Consider the following 16780-nt stretch of genomic DNA (forward strand, 5'->3'; position numbering starts at 1 on the left):
GGTAGTGTGCACACATACTTGGGTTCTGATGAAGTTTGTGGGTTGAAAGTATGCCTTAAGACATCATATTTGGTCCACACCGTGTGATTATACTGAGCACCAGATTTCTTGGGAATGATGGTTGGCAGAGTAAGGAAGGATGTGGTCCTCTTACCCCAGTGCATGATTTTACATAACGAATACTGCAGGACGACATGACCTCACTCTCTTCTTTCATCTTCTTTTCCTCTTGTCTATCAAATATAAGCACAGGGTGACAGTGATTTTTTTTTCTATTGCTTCCATGAATTCTCTTGAAGTAATTGTAAACTGTACATGTTTTTAATTTATATTGTATATATAGTGACAACATTTGGTTTTCCATCCTAATTAATTATAATGTTCATGTTGGGATTGCCTGTGCGCTGTGTGAAATGTGCATTTCTTACTGTCATCTTTATTTTGTTTGTACATATTGTATTTCCACAATAGCATGTGCACTGCATATAATGCTTGGGATGTTAACCTGGTTAATGTCAAATTGTCAGATGTGTTTCAAACTACTTTGTGGCCATTGTTTTTGAACACGTTATGCCCAATCTTTTTTATAATGTATGAGTATTTGTCATGAATGCATGTATACGTAACATGGTGGGAATTTGATCAATGCTTATTTGTAAATGTCAAATGGTTGAATTGCTGATTATTTTTTCCTCCTAGAATGGTATCCAAACCAGTTAGATTTGTGATAATCAACCATTGTCATAATAATTGAGGAACTGCAAAGAAAACCAATCTAATGGAACATAGAATGACATGAACACTTGTCACCTTCCAAAAACTGTTACTTCTAGAATACTGTTTTGTTTCTCTTATATTATCCCATTTATAAGAATTAAAAATAAAGAATGACCTTCGTGCACTGTTTTTTCTGTCACCTATGTAAATAGATTTTTTGCATTTAATTGTTCCCATTTCATCCTTAATTTGAGCAAGGCCAGTACCTACGAAATGTTTATTGTCCTGTGTGTCCTGAGTTTATCATCTTATGCACTTGAAACAGAATTTTTTCTCTCTTCTGCTTGATTGCACTTGTTTTTTTTTTCTGCCTCAAAAATCACAATACCCACTACTCAAAGCACTGATTGAATGGGAACAAATAGAAGTACATTTCTTTATCTTTGTCTGATAATAATTATTGGCTTAAATATGCACTTTCCTCTCAGGGGATGCTCTAAGTTGTCATTACTAGTTTTGTTAAACCTGAGTCTTTAAAAGGGCTTATTATACTTAATGTATTTTTCCTTTATCTGAGAGTGGTGGACCATCATGTCATAGCCTGCTGCCCACAATTACATACAGATATCTTGAGGTGCCAAGGTTTGAATGAATTTTTACCTTTTAATAGAATTTCCTGCTGGAAAAATTTACTTTTACATTCTGAACATTCAATTTGTTGTAAAGAACGGCTAATTTTCTAACCAGTTAAAATCTCTCCACAATCTGGTTTTGGCTAAATTTGGGTGTACAACTTTACCTTAACATACTTTTCTTATTGTTTTCTTTATCCATTATCATATTTTGTTTAGCATACCAACTTGGCATGCAATATTAAAATATGTGGCATCATCGAAGATAGAAATTTGTTGTTGGTATGCTTTTGTGCACAGTATGCTATTATCACTGGGGCTTATGCTATCACATGGGTGCTTAGGACTATGCCAATTTTATACTGTAAACAATGTATTTAAAACTCCTTATTACAACAATAGCATTTTGTACTGTCTTAAAAAATTTAAGAGATACTTCAGGGGTCATTTATTAATCTTATAAGCAGATTAGACAATCAAAAATATTCAGCCATGTTATCTGATATTGCTGTTTCTTAATGGGTAGGGGAGAATTAATGTTATTTAGCAGCTGCATTTAATGTAAAATGTTGTGACGGTGCCATAGAATAGATGTATCGCTTTTCAACAGGGAGAATGAAAGAAAACTTAAGGGATTGCTGTATATTTCCAGTTTAATTAATCTGTGCTGCTTCTAACAGACAAATATTCTTCTGCAGCATTCTACTTTAGTGAAAAAGAATGAAGGCCAAAACAATCAGTTCTTCTCAGATGGCAGTAAAAACATAAGGCTGAGTGCTGTTTGTTACTTTTTAAGCAGTATAGGATAGCTTTTAGTACTGCCATGGACATACTATAAAGATGGCATTCTAAAAAAATGATTGCTTAAAATAATCTTGAATTTAGTCTGGGTGCTGCTAGTTAGTTTCACCGAATATATCAGAAAAATTGTGGGTTTGAGTCTTTCAAATATTTTGTAATGCAGTGCCATTCAGATTCCCTTCAATGGTTTGTTAATGGTGTTAAATGGCTATTTGAACCACTCATTGACCCATGAAAGCACTGGAAAATTCAAAATTATCAACAACTGCTTGTAAAATTCATGAATGGCCCTTTTAATGGTATAATATATTGCACAGTGTACTGCTAGGTAGCAAGGCTTAGTAGTTGTCCCTACGTTACTGCTCTAAGAAACTAAAATGGGTATTGGGAGAAAATATGGATGTAAATAATTTAAAAGAAAGTATTATGAAATGCTATTATTTTTTGATGGCAGGATAATGAATAGTTTTCACTATAAGTATTTTGTTATAGTTCTTGAGAGAGTATTACTAAAACACTCCCATGCCTTTCCCCACTTTGTCAAGGATGAAGTCTTGAATTAGATTTGACAGGGCAAGCATTGCCCCCCTTGTCCCCATTTGATTTTTGTCTCGTTTCAGTGTGTAATATGTCACAGAAATCAATCTTCTTAGGAATTATTGGAATACATGAAGTAATGTACAATAGCACTTGTATTTTGTTGAAAAAACTTAACAATGTGGATGATATTTGGAAATTAAGTTGGTACATTAAATGAAGAGATTTTCTTTTTTCCTTGGTCAAAAAATAAGATGGAATAGCAACTATACAACATGTTGTAAAAGATGATTTTTTTACCCAAGAATGAAAGTCGAAGATACAGATGAAATAAATATGTGTATACATACCGCATTTAATGGCATATAAAATCCATTCTCACATGAGCAGGGAAATTTTATTCAGAAAAACTTTCCACTGCTTAGGTTTCTTGTACTGCTTAACTTTTTTGTATTGTACTTGTAATCGACAGGCATTTCTCATTTTATTGATTAAAAGTAGCAATGACTATGAAATAACTACAATATATTATTTAACGTTAAATTCAGTTACAAGGCTGTGCGGATGATGTAGAATCTATTGTGTCATGCGATATTGTGGAACAATTACCTAATTTTTTGTCAATTGTATGTTACTGGTCACACTACCCAACACCCACTTTTGAGTTCATTTGGGTGTTACTCATTTTACTCTGAAAACCTTCTGGCATGTGTGTGAGTATTAAGTGGAGTGAGAGGTTTCTAGCAATTATACTTGAACTGCTCAGAAACTTTCTCTCTTCTTTCAATGGTAAATCATGCATATTGACAGAAGGTTCTGAAAGGCTTTACTCACTTGACATTGCATGTAGAGGTTGGTGGGGAGCACCTTTTATATCGTTTTTGTAATGATCAATTCAGGGGCTGCCAATCTTATCATATATCTTGGTGGTAAACCTACTTGGCCCTAAAGTCAGGACGTAAGGGATATCTTATTCCCAGATAAGACCATGACCCATATAAACTGTGACTTAGCGTATAAGATGCAGGTTAAATTTTTCAGCCTTTTTTAAAAAGAAGAAGCATGTTTTATATGCCATTAAATGCACATGTGATGGGAGTTAGGTATTTGTTGAAACATGCCCGAAGACCCTTGGCCAAAAATTTGTTATATATTGCCTGTGAGATGCTTGCCAGGAGTAATATCTTCTGTGACCATGCTGAAATAAGACAGTAGCTTAGACCACTCTCTTATTAGTATTGAAGCCAAGAGAGATATTCCTTCACCAACTTGGGCAGTTGTTTCACGCTTCACCTCGATGAGAAGCCAAAGCGACCGACTGATGAGCCCCATTACATCCTCTTATAACCCTGTGTGCATGCAGGCAGTCGCAGTCTCTACTCTCGGATGAGGAAGCACAGGAGGTGAAGAAATTGCTCAATCCAATGGCGGAGGACTTGTCTTCCTTGTCATCACCGCAGGCAGTGCTGCTCAAGGAAGATACCTCGAGGAGGGAGGGGAGGGCAGAGAAGGGCGTGGAGGAGGAGGGTGGGGAGAAGGAGGGCGAAGATGAGGAGGAGGAAGAGAGCGAGGGGGACTGGGCCGTTGCTGCTGGGACCCATACCCCCTCGCTTGCTGAGGACTCCTCGATAACTTCCTCGAGCACTCATCAGGATTCCACACTTGACTATAGGTGGGTTGCAATGCGGAGGGTTATTGTTCGTGCCCACCCGAGGGGAAACTGTGCACTGTTTTGTACTGAGCCGGCCACTCCCGGTGGGTCAAGGTGAATTATTGAACCCTTCCTCTGTCTGTGATCAGCAAATGGCTGTGTAGATTATACTTTATGTCATTAGCTCCAAGTCTATTGCTCTCCTCTAATAAGTGTTTTTAAATGTGTCATCATCACTGCCATATGGATCTGGGGCCACCTCACTGAGGAGCAGATTCTGTGTGGATTTCCCTTTTGCCTGGTTCCTACCCTACAAATCTGCGTGGGTGACCCTTCAGGATCCATGATCATTTTCAGTGCATTCATAAAGGATTATGGAAATTAACAAATATCTTGAATGAATTTTTGCAAATGTAGAAGTAGCAAGTTTAAGAGGCATGTCATACCCATGTTTTGCAAATAATGCTTTTAGGGAGATATTAAAGGGGACTCTGTAGGTGAGATATGAAATAAAAATCGATTGCTAGTACAAGCGTGTATAAAGAAATACTCTTAATTACAAGCAGGACATTTTAAACTTACTGATTTTTATAAGCCTTTTACTGAGAGAGTACTCGAAACAACGAAGTCAAGAAAGTTAAGAGACAAAAGGCAATGCATTTAAGTTTTGCTGCATTAATCTTATGCATGTTTTTTTATCAGAATGTAGCTCCTTCAAATTTTTTAAAAAGTTTACTGGGAAATTTGTACAACATTAGTGGCAAAGAATGTAATAAAACTTAAGTATCTAGTTTAACACTGATATTCATTTTGGTTGTACACATTCATGTATTTTGTAAATGGAAGCAATTTTAATGAAATTGTGAAATAAGTCTGTGATGCCCATATTTTTCATAATGATTGTGCATTTCCTTCCCTTGATCTAAAATACTTGTAAAGTAGGATGTGAATAAATGATTCTTAAACATCAGGAAAAACTTCCAAATTAATTATTTAGAGCTCATCTCTAGGATTTGCTTTTTGAAAAGATAAACAATTTAGGAAGACATTTTAGGATAAACATTTTAGGCATATGTTTAATTTTTCTTTTCTAGGGTTGAAATTAGTTCAGTGATGTTGGCATTGCCATTTTAACCGATTAAGGAATTACATATTTTTAGCTTATGATGAAATGATTTTTATGTGAAATGTTCAGTATCATGTTGTTGTCTTATTGATAGGATGTGGAGAACATTTTACACATTTAAAGTGCTGTATCCATTCTCCTACTTAACACTAATTTTGCAACCTAAATAAAAGCACTCAGAAAAAAGGTGCATTCATATGGTAACAAAATTGTACAGTTCAAGTCAAACAGTGTTTTTGATACCCTTTTTGTCACAAAATAGCCATGTGGGAGGAGGATCTCAGAGTGGTTCAGAATCTGGCCTCTTAGGGTCTGTGAGCAGCCTTAATAATGATCAGGAAGGCCCAGCTGCTCATGAAGAGGAAATAAACTCCACTTCATCTACAACAACCACAACAGAAGCATCATTCTTGGCTATTCAGCCTGGGAAAGAGGTGAGATTCATGTGTAAAATGTGAGAAATTTATGATGGTGTTGCGTTGAATTTAAAGAATTTGTTTCATGCTACTATCGGTACATTGCTAAAATCAATGGTTATTTTAAAAAATAAAATTTTAAAAATCAAAGAAAATTCTCCCAGAATTGATGTGCAAGATATATTTGCACTAATCATTGCCTCTGTGATCCAATTATGTATTTATGTATTGAAGTCTATTTAGTGTTGGAAAATTATTTAAGTGCAGATAAGTTCGTGTCCCACTTAACTCTCAGTTACTAGTTCTGGATTTATAAGACATATGTTCTAGATATTTTATATATTGCTATGGGTTTTATATTCCTTGGGAATTAATATCTCTGATAGACACTTGTTAAATATGCACTTTGTTAATCTATCTTATGATATGATGAGGTTTATTAAATTTCTTGTACATTCCTGTAGTGTAATTTCAAGCTTAAAATTCATTTTTTGGGATGAAAAGCTGATGTCATAGGTATTTGGAGATACATTTGGTGAAATTTAGTCATTTTGCTGCTTGGTAGAATATTTTTGTCCCGATTTGCATTTGCTCAGCCCTGTAGAAAAAATGCGGTTATGCAATCTGTAAGTGTTGTGTAGGTTTTTCTTTGGCAAAGGTGCACTAGTTGAGCTTCTTCTATTTGGCTCATTGCACATATACAGCTTCTGTGTGACGCAAATGGGTGCTACATGCAAGGAAGGGAGGGTAGAGGCTATTCGCCATTTTTTTAGGTCACCTGTGGCCTTCAGGCTTGATTGCGAGTCATAAAGAAAACTTGTCTTTTGAGCTACTCCCTTAAAATTTGGGCCAACCTCAATTAGTTCGCTGCAGGAATTAGCATGTCAGCATCATTTTGAATTGTGATTTGACTTTGCCTATGGTGAAGTATTAGTGCTAAATGGCATAATTCAAGATCCTGACTCTTGTGCATGTAGATGACCTCAATATGTGGATTTGTTTTCTCTAGGTTTTTGTTTCTTCAGGTCGAGGAATTTTTTGATGCCAAATTATGAGAATGTTTACGGAGGAATAATATTTTGTTTTCTCCATGGCCATCCAGGCTTTTGTGGAGAATGGAGTTCACTACCTTGAGGATGGTCACTTTTGGATGGAGGTTCCTGGGTTACCCGAAACAGATGAGGATGATGATGATGGCTTTGAAGGATTGGGAGAAGGTGAAGATTCGGACTATCCCATTCCTGTTAAGCGGAATACTAAAGTTACCTTCAGCACTGGACCTATCAAGGTGAGTCATGTGTTTATCATTGTTTCCTTCTGTAAATATTATTTTGACTGGAGCCTTTGTGTACTCTGAACTGTTTGGCTGAGTGTTATCTAGAGATTTTCGTATTTGTCATGCCAAGTGTGTGAATGTTTCATTTTATTTGGTATTTCCAAATACAACGTGAGCCAACAAGTAAATAGCTCTTATAGCCCTATTGAGTTAGGTGTAGCAGGAAATTGTTATCTTCATCATTTGTTCAAAATGTGAAAACTAATATTAGATAAGTTTTTATCAATTTATCAGATAAGGTTTAGCTGCACCTTTTCCTACTTTTTGCCAGAGATGGGGACCTTTTAAGCTAAAGCAGTTTATCTCGTGTGCACTGAACTCACCTGCTTACCTTGGTTAACTGGGCTTAGAATCATTAAATGGAATGATTCAATAAAAATTCAAACGTAACGGAAGATTAATATTGTTATTATAAGGGGAAGTTTTGGGAGGGATTTATGTCACCTTAACATGGGACATTTGATCCACCTTTGATTGAAGTATCCACCATTGCAGCTAGGAATATCTGTGACCTGTTGACTATCCAGTGAGTGCATCATCACCTATTACATTGGCGATTTATCGATCTGGCTTCAATTTTGTTCTCTTATAAAGAACCAAAATGGACTTTTTTTTGGAAAATTTTAAAATTACAGAACTTGTTTGAGTATTCCATTTTATTACATTCTTAGTTTCTTAGTTGATTCATAATTGATAGCTGGCACCCAACCCTCAGGTAGATATAGTTTTAACTTGGTCATTTCTGATCCTCCCCTATTCTGTTTGGAAAAGTTGGCTATTTTTCAATTTAATACCTGATGCTTCTCTTAGAAGCTGAAAAAAGGTGCAGTTGCTTATGTGACTTATGTGACCCAAATTTTTTTTGCAATGAACAATTTTCACTTGTGGTAACCAAAATGATGAAGATGTGTCATTATGCATTGGGTAGATATTATGTCTGGAACAGGGATTTAATTAGTAATAAATGTTTTTAATATTTTGCTTGTAGGTGTACAGCACCTACTCTGTGGGAGAGTATGATCGGCGCAATGAAGACGTGGATCCTGTTGCCGCATCAGCCGAGTATGAGCTGGAGAAGAGAGTGGAGAGAATGGATGTGATGGCTGTGGGATTGCGCAAGGGAGCGGAGGGTCTGGGGCTGAGTATCATAGGGATGGGTGTTGGTGCTGATGCTGGTCTCGAGAAGCTGGGTATCTTTGTGAAAACCATAACAGAAGGTGGTGCAGCTGCCAGGGATGGTCGTATTCAAGTGAGTCAGGAGAGAGTAATTTAGTAAATTGGGTAATTTCAGGCATGATGTGGTGGAATTCAAACATAAAAAATAACATTCAGTAGCAATTTACTATTAGATAAGTTTTATTGTACGGCCAGGTTTTGACGTATTACATCAACTTCAGGTGATGATGATGTAATACATTAAAACCCAGTAAAACATATCTAGTGGAGAATTGCTACTATCTGTCCTTTATTAGAGTAATTTAATGTTGGGTGTAATGATGTGAAATAGTGCTTATCGTCGCATTTTGCTCTATTAATTATGGCCTGATTAACTAGTATTGATCTCACTTAGTTATTAATACCTGTTTATTTTTGACTGCCACCTTTTTCCTGCAAAATGCTCAGAATGTAATCAATAATCATTTAAAACAATTTCTCTTGGAAATTTACTAGGTAGTCATATAAATAACTTAATGGAATTTTGTTAACTTCAGTCATGGGCGCACTGTTTTGATGGTAAATAATGAGGTTGGAATAATTTTGTGGCTGGTTTCAATGTATATAGAAAGTAAATGTTTCATTCCATGAGAGGGTATTCACAATATTTACTTAAAATACAATTGTAACTGAAATTTTGATAAACATGAATGTTTAAAATTTTTATCAGGATCATCTCTCACGTAATGCTAGTGAGAGAGCAAGGTAAAGAGAATGAAATTGAAATTATGGAAATTTCCCATTAATCATTGACTTCAAAGTTAACAAAATATAATCAATTTATTCTCTTAAAAAATGCAGGGGCCATGTATTGCCCTGTATGAAATGGGCTACGCTGCATACTTGAGATAAAAAGAAGTGTTTTGAACTTTTAGGCATTTTACTGGAGAAACTTCATTTTTTTCATTTTGCTGTCATACTTCTTTCTTGCCCCTTATTATACTGTTTATCAAATCGTTTTTGGAATGTTGATGATATTGTGACACTTGTACTTTTTGTTTATTCGACCACAGATACGAAAGCCATGCTCATAATAAGATTTATATTTTTGATTTCTTTCTAGGTCAATGATCAAATAATTGAAGTTGATGGAAAATCTTTGGTGGGAGTAACACAAGCGTATGCAGCATCTGTTCTCCGCAATACATCTGGCCTGGTTCATTTTCTCATTGGACGAGAGAAAGATCCTCAAAATAGTGAAGTGGCTCAACTTATTAGACAATCATTGCAGGTGAGTGATTGAGTGAATGATTAGTTTTCATAAGTATTCAGTTTATGGATACAACAGTTTTAATCTGCAGTTTTTATAATCTTTTTACTCACAAAAAATTACATTTTAAAATTTTTATGAAATAGTGACCATTTATATCTTTAAAAATATTTATTTAATGTTCTTTAGTTCATATTTATGTGTGCATTGCAAGATATTTATTTTAACTACCACAATGTAATGTGTGAAGTGACTCCAGTATATTGGGATGAAGTAAGTCATCAGAGCATGGTTGTGTTGCAGGCTGATCGGGAAAGAGAGGAGCAAAGACAGCGAATGCAGCAGCAACACATGCAGCAGCAGTTTGAGCAGACATACGGTAGCACCAGGTACCATCACCACCACCACCATCATCACCACCACCGTCCTGATGAAGAACCACCAGGTGGTGCGAATCAGCGGGCGCCAGCTTCCCCCTCATCCCCAATGACCCCTCCGATTGCCCCTGTACCAGTCAACTCAGCTTCCAATTCCCCTAGCTCGCCAGCCCCCCCTGATGCCAACCACCCCCTATCGGTCAACATGGACGTCGGGGAAGTGGAGACCGTGAGGAGAATACTCAAAGAGGTGAGTGTGTTAAAAAAGTACCGCTTTAATTGGAGCCACATAATTGTGCTAATGTTGGTATTGTTTTAGAAAAATTGATAATGAGTAGGTGTTAACCATTATAGCAATACATTATGTACTTAAATTATAGCAATACATATTGTACTTATTCAAAGTCTTTTGGGACATGTTTATTCGGATTTTTAATTTGCTTCATTCTACTGTACAGGAAAACGTCATCTTTTAAGCATCATGGTTTCCTCAAATATCATATTCTTTTTTGTGATATAGCGATCATTCTCGCATCCATTCTAATAAAATACTTAATTTTGATCTCTTTTAAGCATCATGGTTAAATTTTGGTCATCTTTTAAGCATCATGGTTTCCTCCAATATCATATTCTTTTTTGTGATATAGCAATCATTCTCGCATCCATTCTAATAAAATACTGAATTTTGATCTCATGAGTTATGCTTTAAAATGATTCATTTAATGTATATCACAGCTCCAATTTGGTTCTAATAGTAACATTTGTGACAAATGAAAGCATTTGTCTTTGCTCTTCATTCTTCTACAAAATCCATGTAACTCAGTTGTGTAAGCACAGTTGAGTGCCAATAATATGTGGTAATTGCCATAACATATTATTGACATTCAATGGAGGGGAAGGCACTCTTGGGCAATAAAAAATAAAATGATTTGATACACAAATGTTTAAGCTATTATGATCTTACTTTTAGTGACATGTGGTAAAGAAGCCTTGCATGTATCTATTTAAGAATAATGTAATATTTTCTTCAACATTTTCTAGATCCAGTAAGTCATTCTGCTTACCGATCCAAAAAACATTGAATATTTAAAATTACTGCTAGTGAATTTCTTGCAGTTCTTATGCCTCATATGTATGTAGATAAGTAGTGAAGGTTTCTATGCTCATAGTATATCGTTTGATGGATAGAAGCATATGGCCCCCTGTGAGATGGTCTGTTAGAGGTCCTAGCACTGCCAGACTGCAGTCCGCTCTACCACAACCTTCCGCCTTTCCACAGAGGTGACAAATCAAAGTCTACGAATACTCCTTAATGCCAAACATTTGATCTAGTTTCATTTCATCTATCTACTTCTTCAAGCACTATGTAGCATTTATGTAATGAATATTTTTTAAATGTTTTCCAAATCAATTCCCTGCTATTTTGTTCACCAAGCCTTTTAATCAAATCATTCAACTAAATTGTAGAACTTTCCTATTGTGTTAAAAAAAATGATTTCCCATGTATTTCCAAGTTTCTGTGTAAGATCTACCCTGTTATAACTTGTTAGTAAGAGAAATATATCTGATGAATCAGTCGGCTTATGTTTTAGGAGAATCACATTTGTGATCTTGTTGGTGGGAAGTGCATAAAATATACATTTTTTGCTAGCTGGATAGTTGTTGTGTGTGTACTGTACTTGAAAAATCTGTCGCCAACTTTCATTTTTATGCTTTTTCTTACATTCTTTAGTTCATGCCCGAGCTGGCTCATTTACTGACTTCCTGCTGATTTTATCATTATATACTTTCATTTCAGAGTCAATACAGGCTGGCAATGGCAGAGGCAGATGTCGTTAGATTAAAAGCAAAGGTGAGTGTATTCTCACCTCATTGATTTATTTTGATTTTTTTAAGTAAAATGCATTTCTTGGATAGAACTGATTTAATGTTTGGCTTGAATTTTGGATTGTACATTTGTAACTATTAGGAGATTGATTCTCCAATTTAATCAAGGTGTATGATGTTTCCGTTGTGAATGCTTTACTTTGAAACCATTAGATGGTAATTTAATTAACTTTAAGTATGTGGTTGAGCCTGCAAATGGTCGCTAATCATCTAAACCTTAATCATCAGTGATATGTAATTTGTTAGAACAATGAATGTTTAAAATTTCATAAAAAATCCACCATTTATTGAAAGCAGTAAAATCACTGGGCAATGAAGTCAAGAGTTCATGAAACATATGTGTACAGCTTAATTAGCAATTTATCTTGTTTCATACTGTTCTTCAGATGTTGGTTTAATTCTCCAATTTGTTCCATAATGCTACTTTGTATTTCTTGCTCTGTTTTTGATAATTTTTGGCATGTAAATGTATAATGTATGCATGAAAACATGAGCAGACTTGTAGTTTTAAAGCAGTTAATATGGTACAAAGAATAAAATCATGAATTAATTAAACTGTCCATAACAATCTATAAAAATATGTGGTATGCGCTCTTCTTTTTAAGAGTGATAAATCACATTACATCTGTTGGTAAATGTTTAAATGAAAGATATCTATTTCCACAGGGAGTTCATTTACCTTTTGTATCATTCTTGAAAGAAGGCTCAAACAAATGATATTCTGTTTTGAAAAAAATTTGTACACCCCAAATCATTGTTGTAATTAATTTGATCTATTTAAATTTGGTGTTCTGAGTATAACTGGGTCCAGTTTTCTCAGTACGCTAACACATAGTTTGATTAACACCTCTCATTCAGAAGGTTTTCCTGGAACAGTTGAATTCTTATTAAAATAAGTTTCTAACCCTGGCTTATAGGTCAATGAGTTTGAACGGAATGGCGGAACCAATGCATCACCATCAAGCCAAGCATCTGACAATGAAGAATATGTGGAAAGGTTACGTCAGATGTCCCTTAGGTTAAGGGAAGCAGAGAGGAATCTTCATTCAGCGAGGCAGGAAGTAGCATCTTATCAGGACATGTTGGAACAATCACAGGGCCAGTACATTGCCCTCGATAGGAAGTATGGCAAAGCCAAGCGTCTTCTAAGGGAGTTCCAACAGAGGGAAGCAGATCTTCTCCACAGAGAAGAGTTCCACTTACAACTTCTTCAGGAGAAAGACACAGAGTATAATGCTCTGGTGAAAGCTCTAAAAGACAGGGTGAGTGGCAATTGGGATGAGATAGTTAATGATCTCAACATTAAAAAAAACTTGAAAAATAATCATACACACCTTAAAATTATTCATATAGCTTTGTTAAAAAGTCAGTTCCTAAATGAAAAAATTAAATTTGGGCTCTTTACTTTCAATTGTTAAAATGATTTTAGTTTCAAGATTTAAATGCCATTTTCCAACGTGTGAATAGCGATTTAAGCAGTAAAATTAGATATTCATTAGCACTATTTTTCTCAAAGTGTCTTCCTAAATGAATGGTGTAGAATTGGAATGAGTATTTCACCGTAACTATTGACTCTGTATATTTTTTAGATAAGTCACTCATTATTTTGTATTGGAAATTCTTTTAATGTAACAGTAATATATTTGGCACTGATAAACATATAAAAACCGTAGAAATATACTCTAAGGTAGCTACAGAATGCATGCCTGTGTCGTCTGAAAGTGATCTTGAGTAGGTAATACTTAAAAAAATTCCAAGATAATAATTGTATAATGTTGAAAATAATTTGCTCATATATTATTTTGTGATTATGTATTTGGCATTTTATGTTATTTGTCTACAAGTTGAAACTGCCAATTCTGTTTATCATTCCCCCCCACCCCAAAAAAAAGATTGTTTCTATTGTTTATAGAAAATATAAATGCCGAAGTGATCGAGTAATATTTCGTAATTTCTTATGTTGTAATGGACAGCGGAAAGCATTCCAATTGAGGATGTTAGTTATTGTGAACTCTGAACTGGTATAAATAATTTTTCACTTACTCAATTGGGGTTTTGATAGGTAATTCAATTGGAACAAGAACTTCAAGAAACACAAAGGTCAGCTGGACTGCCTGTTCATCTTCCATATGACAGCACAAGTTTACGGCAATTAACACCTCAGCTCAGTCGGAAACATAACCAGGTACATCCATTATTATATTCCTGGATATTTTTCTAAATATTTTGCTAAATATATTATTTTAATGTTGCTAAATTTTCAATTTTATAAAACTCCACTTTAATATCATTTCATTTAATTCAATATTATGAAGTACGTACAATAGGAGTATTTTATAATGATTTATAATGAAAGGATTTGAGGTATTTAATCAATATAAACAAAGCCTAATATAATAATACTGTGGCTTAAAATCCTAATGCTTTGAGTGCTAGGTATTTGTTTTTTTTTGTGCAGCACTCTATTGCTCAACATGAGAGAGAAATCTTTCCTAATGTCTGAATGCATGAAAAATACATTTTTATCTAAAAAATGTTGTTTTATTGGTAAGGGTACATATATGTGTTGCTACCAGTTTATTTCACACTCTGTAGGTATTCTTTGGTAAGATCACGGTAATCTCAAGTGCCATACTGAAGATTTTTGGAAATTATTTTACCAGAGCTGTTCAATAAATATTGATAAAAGATATTTATTTGTATAATTTATCATAAAAATGTAATCATATGTATATTTTTAGCTTAATGTGTAGTGTATAGCTATTACAAGTTTCAGTAATTTGACTCCAGTTTTGCATCAATAGTAGCCCTAGAAAGTTGAAACATCATTTCAGCAATGCTTGCTTCTGATGATGAAAAATTCTTTCCATGAGGGTTTCTCTTCACATTGGGCAACAGAAGAAATTCACATGCAGCTAGGTCTGGAACATTGGAAGGTTTAGAAACACACTTCACCTTGATTTCCACATTGATATTCAGCGAAAACATTTCTGATTTGTGTCTGTGGATTATGACGGTGCAGCATCAGACCTGTTGTTTGAAATGTGGTCTTGGAGAATTCAGAGTATAACCCTATAGCATGCATCATTTACAGTTGTGTGTATTGGTGTTTGACACTTTCTGATTCACCATACTCTTCATATAAAAAAACAATATGACCATAATTTTCCCAGCAGAAACACAACTTTGGCTTTTTTAGTGTTGGTGACGCAGGAGATTTCCACCCAGAGCTTTTTTCCCTCTGGCTCAAGTAAATGGCTGTTTCATCTGCAGTGATAACCTTTGGGAGAAACTCATCCTCTTCATGAAGGGTCAACTTCATCTGCAAACAAATCTATGTGTAAAGTCTTCTTGTTTGGGTATGAAGCAGTCTTTGAATCCATAAAACACTAACATTTCGCATGGGTTATTTTTCTGTTACCAATGAGGGAGTGGTACCAATGGAATTTTCAGTATTTCTTGGAGTGCTCTTAATGGTATTCAACTATCTGCTCTCATAATGGTAGCAGCAGTGCTAATGTTTACTTCCATAAGAGAAATTCTTCTATGACTTTAGCTTCTGGCCCACCTTCCTTTGAAATTCATTGTCTACACTCTTTAAGACCTCTTTAAACCATCTTCTAGCAAATATATAGGGAAGAACAGTCTCTCCATAGCCTCCTGTAATGTTACATGTACCTCAACTGACGAATTGTCCAGGCAAAAGCTAAATTTCCTTCCAGTTTCATGTTACCTCCATTGTTGCTGTGGGCAAACCAAACATGTTTCAACTTGCAATGGCTACCACGTGGCTACCAATGAAATTTCTTTAAACTTTCTTCCTTTCAAATTCTCATTTAAAAAAAGGTTCACTTATCATCTTCACTCAGATAGTATTTACTAAATGGAAAAAACAACAACACAGTAATCAACACAAAGGTCAGTTTGCTAGATGATGAGAGAGTTCACCCAGTACTAAGCCTTATACGGCCTGTGAAATTCACACATGAGGGGAGGGGGGCCAGTTCCTTTCCCTGTGCCAATTATCATTTCCCAGGAAGATCTGGTGCCTGAAAAATCACATAGCTTGGGTGAAGCCGCAGGTGCTCAGAGTGGCTTGCCCGGGAATCGAACCTGGGCCCCCTGGTCAGTAGTTCAATGCTCTACCCCTGGAGTTTCACAACCCTCTACACTAAGAAATATTAGCAAATTGAACTTTTAACTGGAATTAGGAGAAATTGGCTGATAAAGTAATTTATTTCACTTTTATAAATTAACTCCCTATTGGATTTCTATGAACTAGATCTATTTTAGCAATGAAAGATGCTATTAATGGCACCATTTGCATTAAAAATTATTTTAATGCATGAAATATATTTCCATTTTAATAGGTTCCTGTAAAACCCCTGCTGCAGCAGCTTGAGACAGAGCTCTCTGATACTGAGATATCAGACATTAGTCCTGAGGATACTGATAAGACTGCCACAGTTGAAAGAAAGGTTCTTATACTTTTATTCGCTATATTTTGATTTAGACTGTCTCTATTTCTTGTTTGTAAGTTGTTTATTTCCTATACCACTGATTCTGCACTCACTGTTTATTCTGATGTGTTTTTATGCCTTTTCCTCCCTTTGTGTGTCCTTATGAGAGCACGTTTTCACACTTTATGGAATGTGTATAGGAAACTGATTAATGATTAGGAAGGGAGATAATTGATATTTCAGTGATACACTTTGTCGAGATTGACATGTTGATGGAAGTCATTTTATTGTATTCATGTTGTCTTTGGATAAGAAATGCTTGCTCATTAGGATTTGATTAAAATTGTTGGCTGTACTAACTATTTCAGTTTAAAGGAAAAGTCTCTTTATAGTGGAATTGAAAGGACTGCCAAAT

The 16780-nt window shown here is 35.2% G+C and overlaps 1 protein-coding gene across 5 annotated transcripts in view; it reads left to right on the forward strand.

The window, feature by feature from the left end:
• Window positions 1-16780, forward strand: part of Spn (protein phosphatase 1 regulatory subunit spinophilin) — a 251523-nt gene that overhangs the window by 195907 nt on the left and 38836 nt on the right. For all 5 annotated transcript variants that reach the window (XM_071595653.1, XM_071595654.1, XM_071595655.1 and 2 more), the window contains exons 10-18: window positions 5727-5898; window positions 6983-7168; window positions 8205-8465; window positions 9495-9662; window positions 9945-10268; window positions 11817-11870; window positions 12823-13167; window positions 13968-14090; window positions 16276-16383. In XM_071595653.1, the coding sequence (XP_071451754.1) occupies window positions 5727-5898; window positions 6983-7168; window positions 8205-8465; window positions 9495-9662; window positions 9945-10268; window positions 11817-11870; window positions 12823-13167; window positions 13968-14090; window positions 16276-16383 (1741 nt within the window). The remainder of the gene's footprint in view (window positions 1-5726; window positions 5899-6982; window positions 7169-8204; window positions 8466-9494; window positions 9663-9944; window positions 10269-11816; window positions 11871-12822; window positions 13168-13967; window positions 14091-16275; window positions 16384-16780) is intronic.

The sequence above is a fragment of the Hetaerina americana genome, unplaced genomic scaffold (assembly GCF_022747635.1).
Source record: "Hetaerina americana unplaced genomic scaffold, ioHetAmer1.1.p SCAF_7, whole genome shotgun sequence".
Lineage (NCBI taxonomy): Eukaryota > Metazoa > Arthropoda > Insecta > Odonata > Calopterygidae > Hetaerina > Hetaerina americana.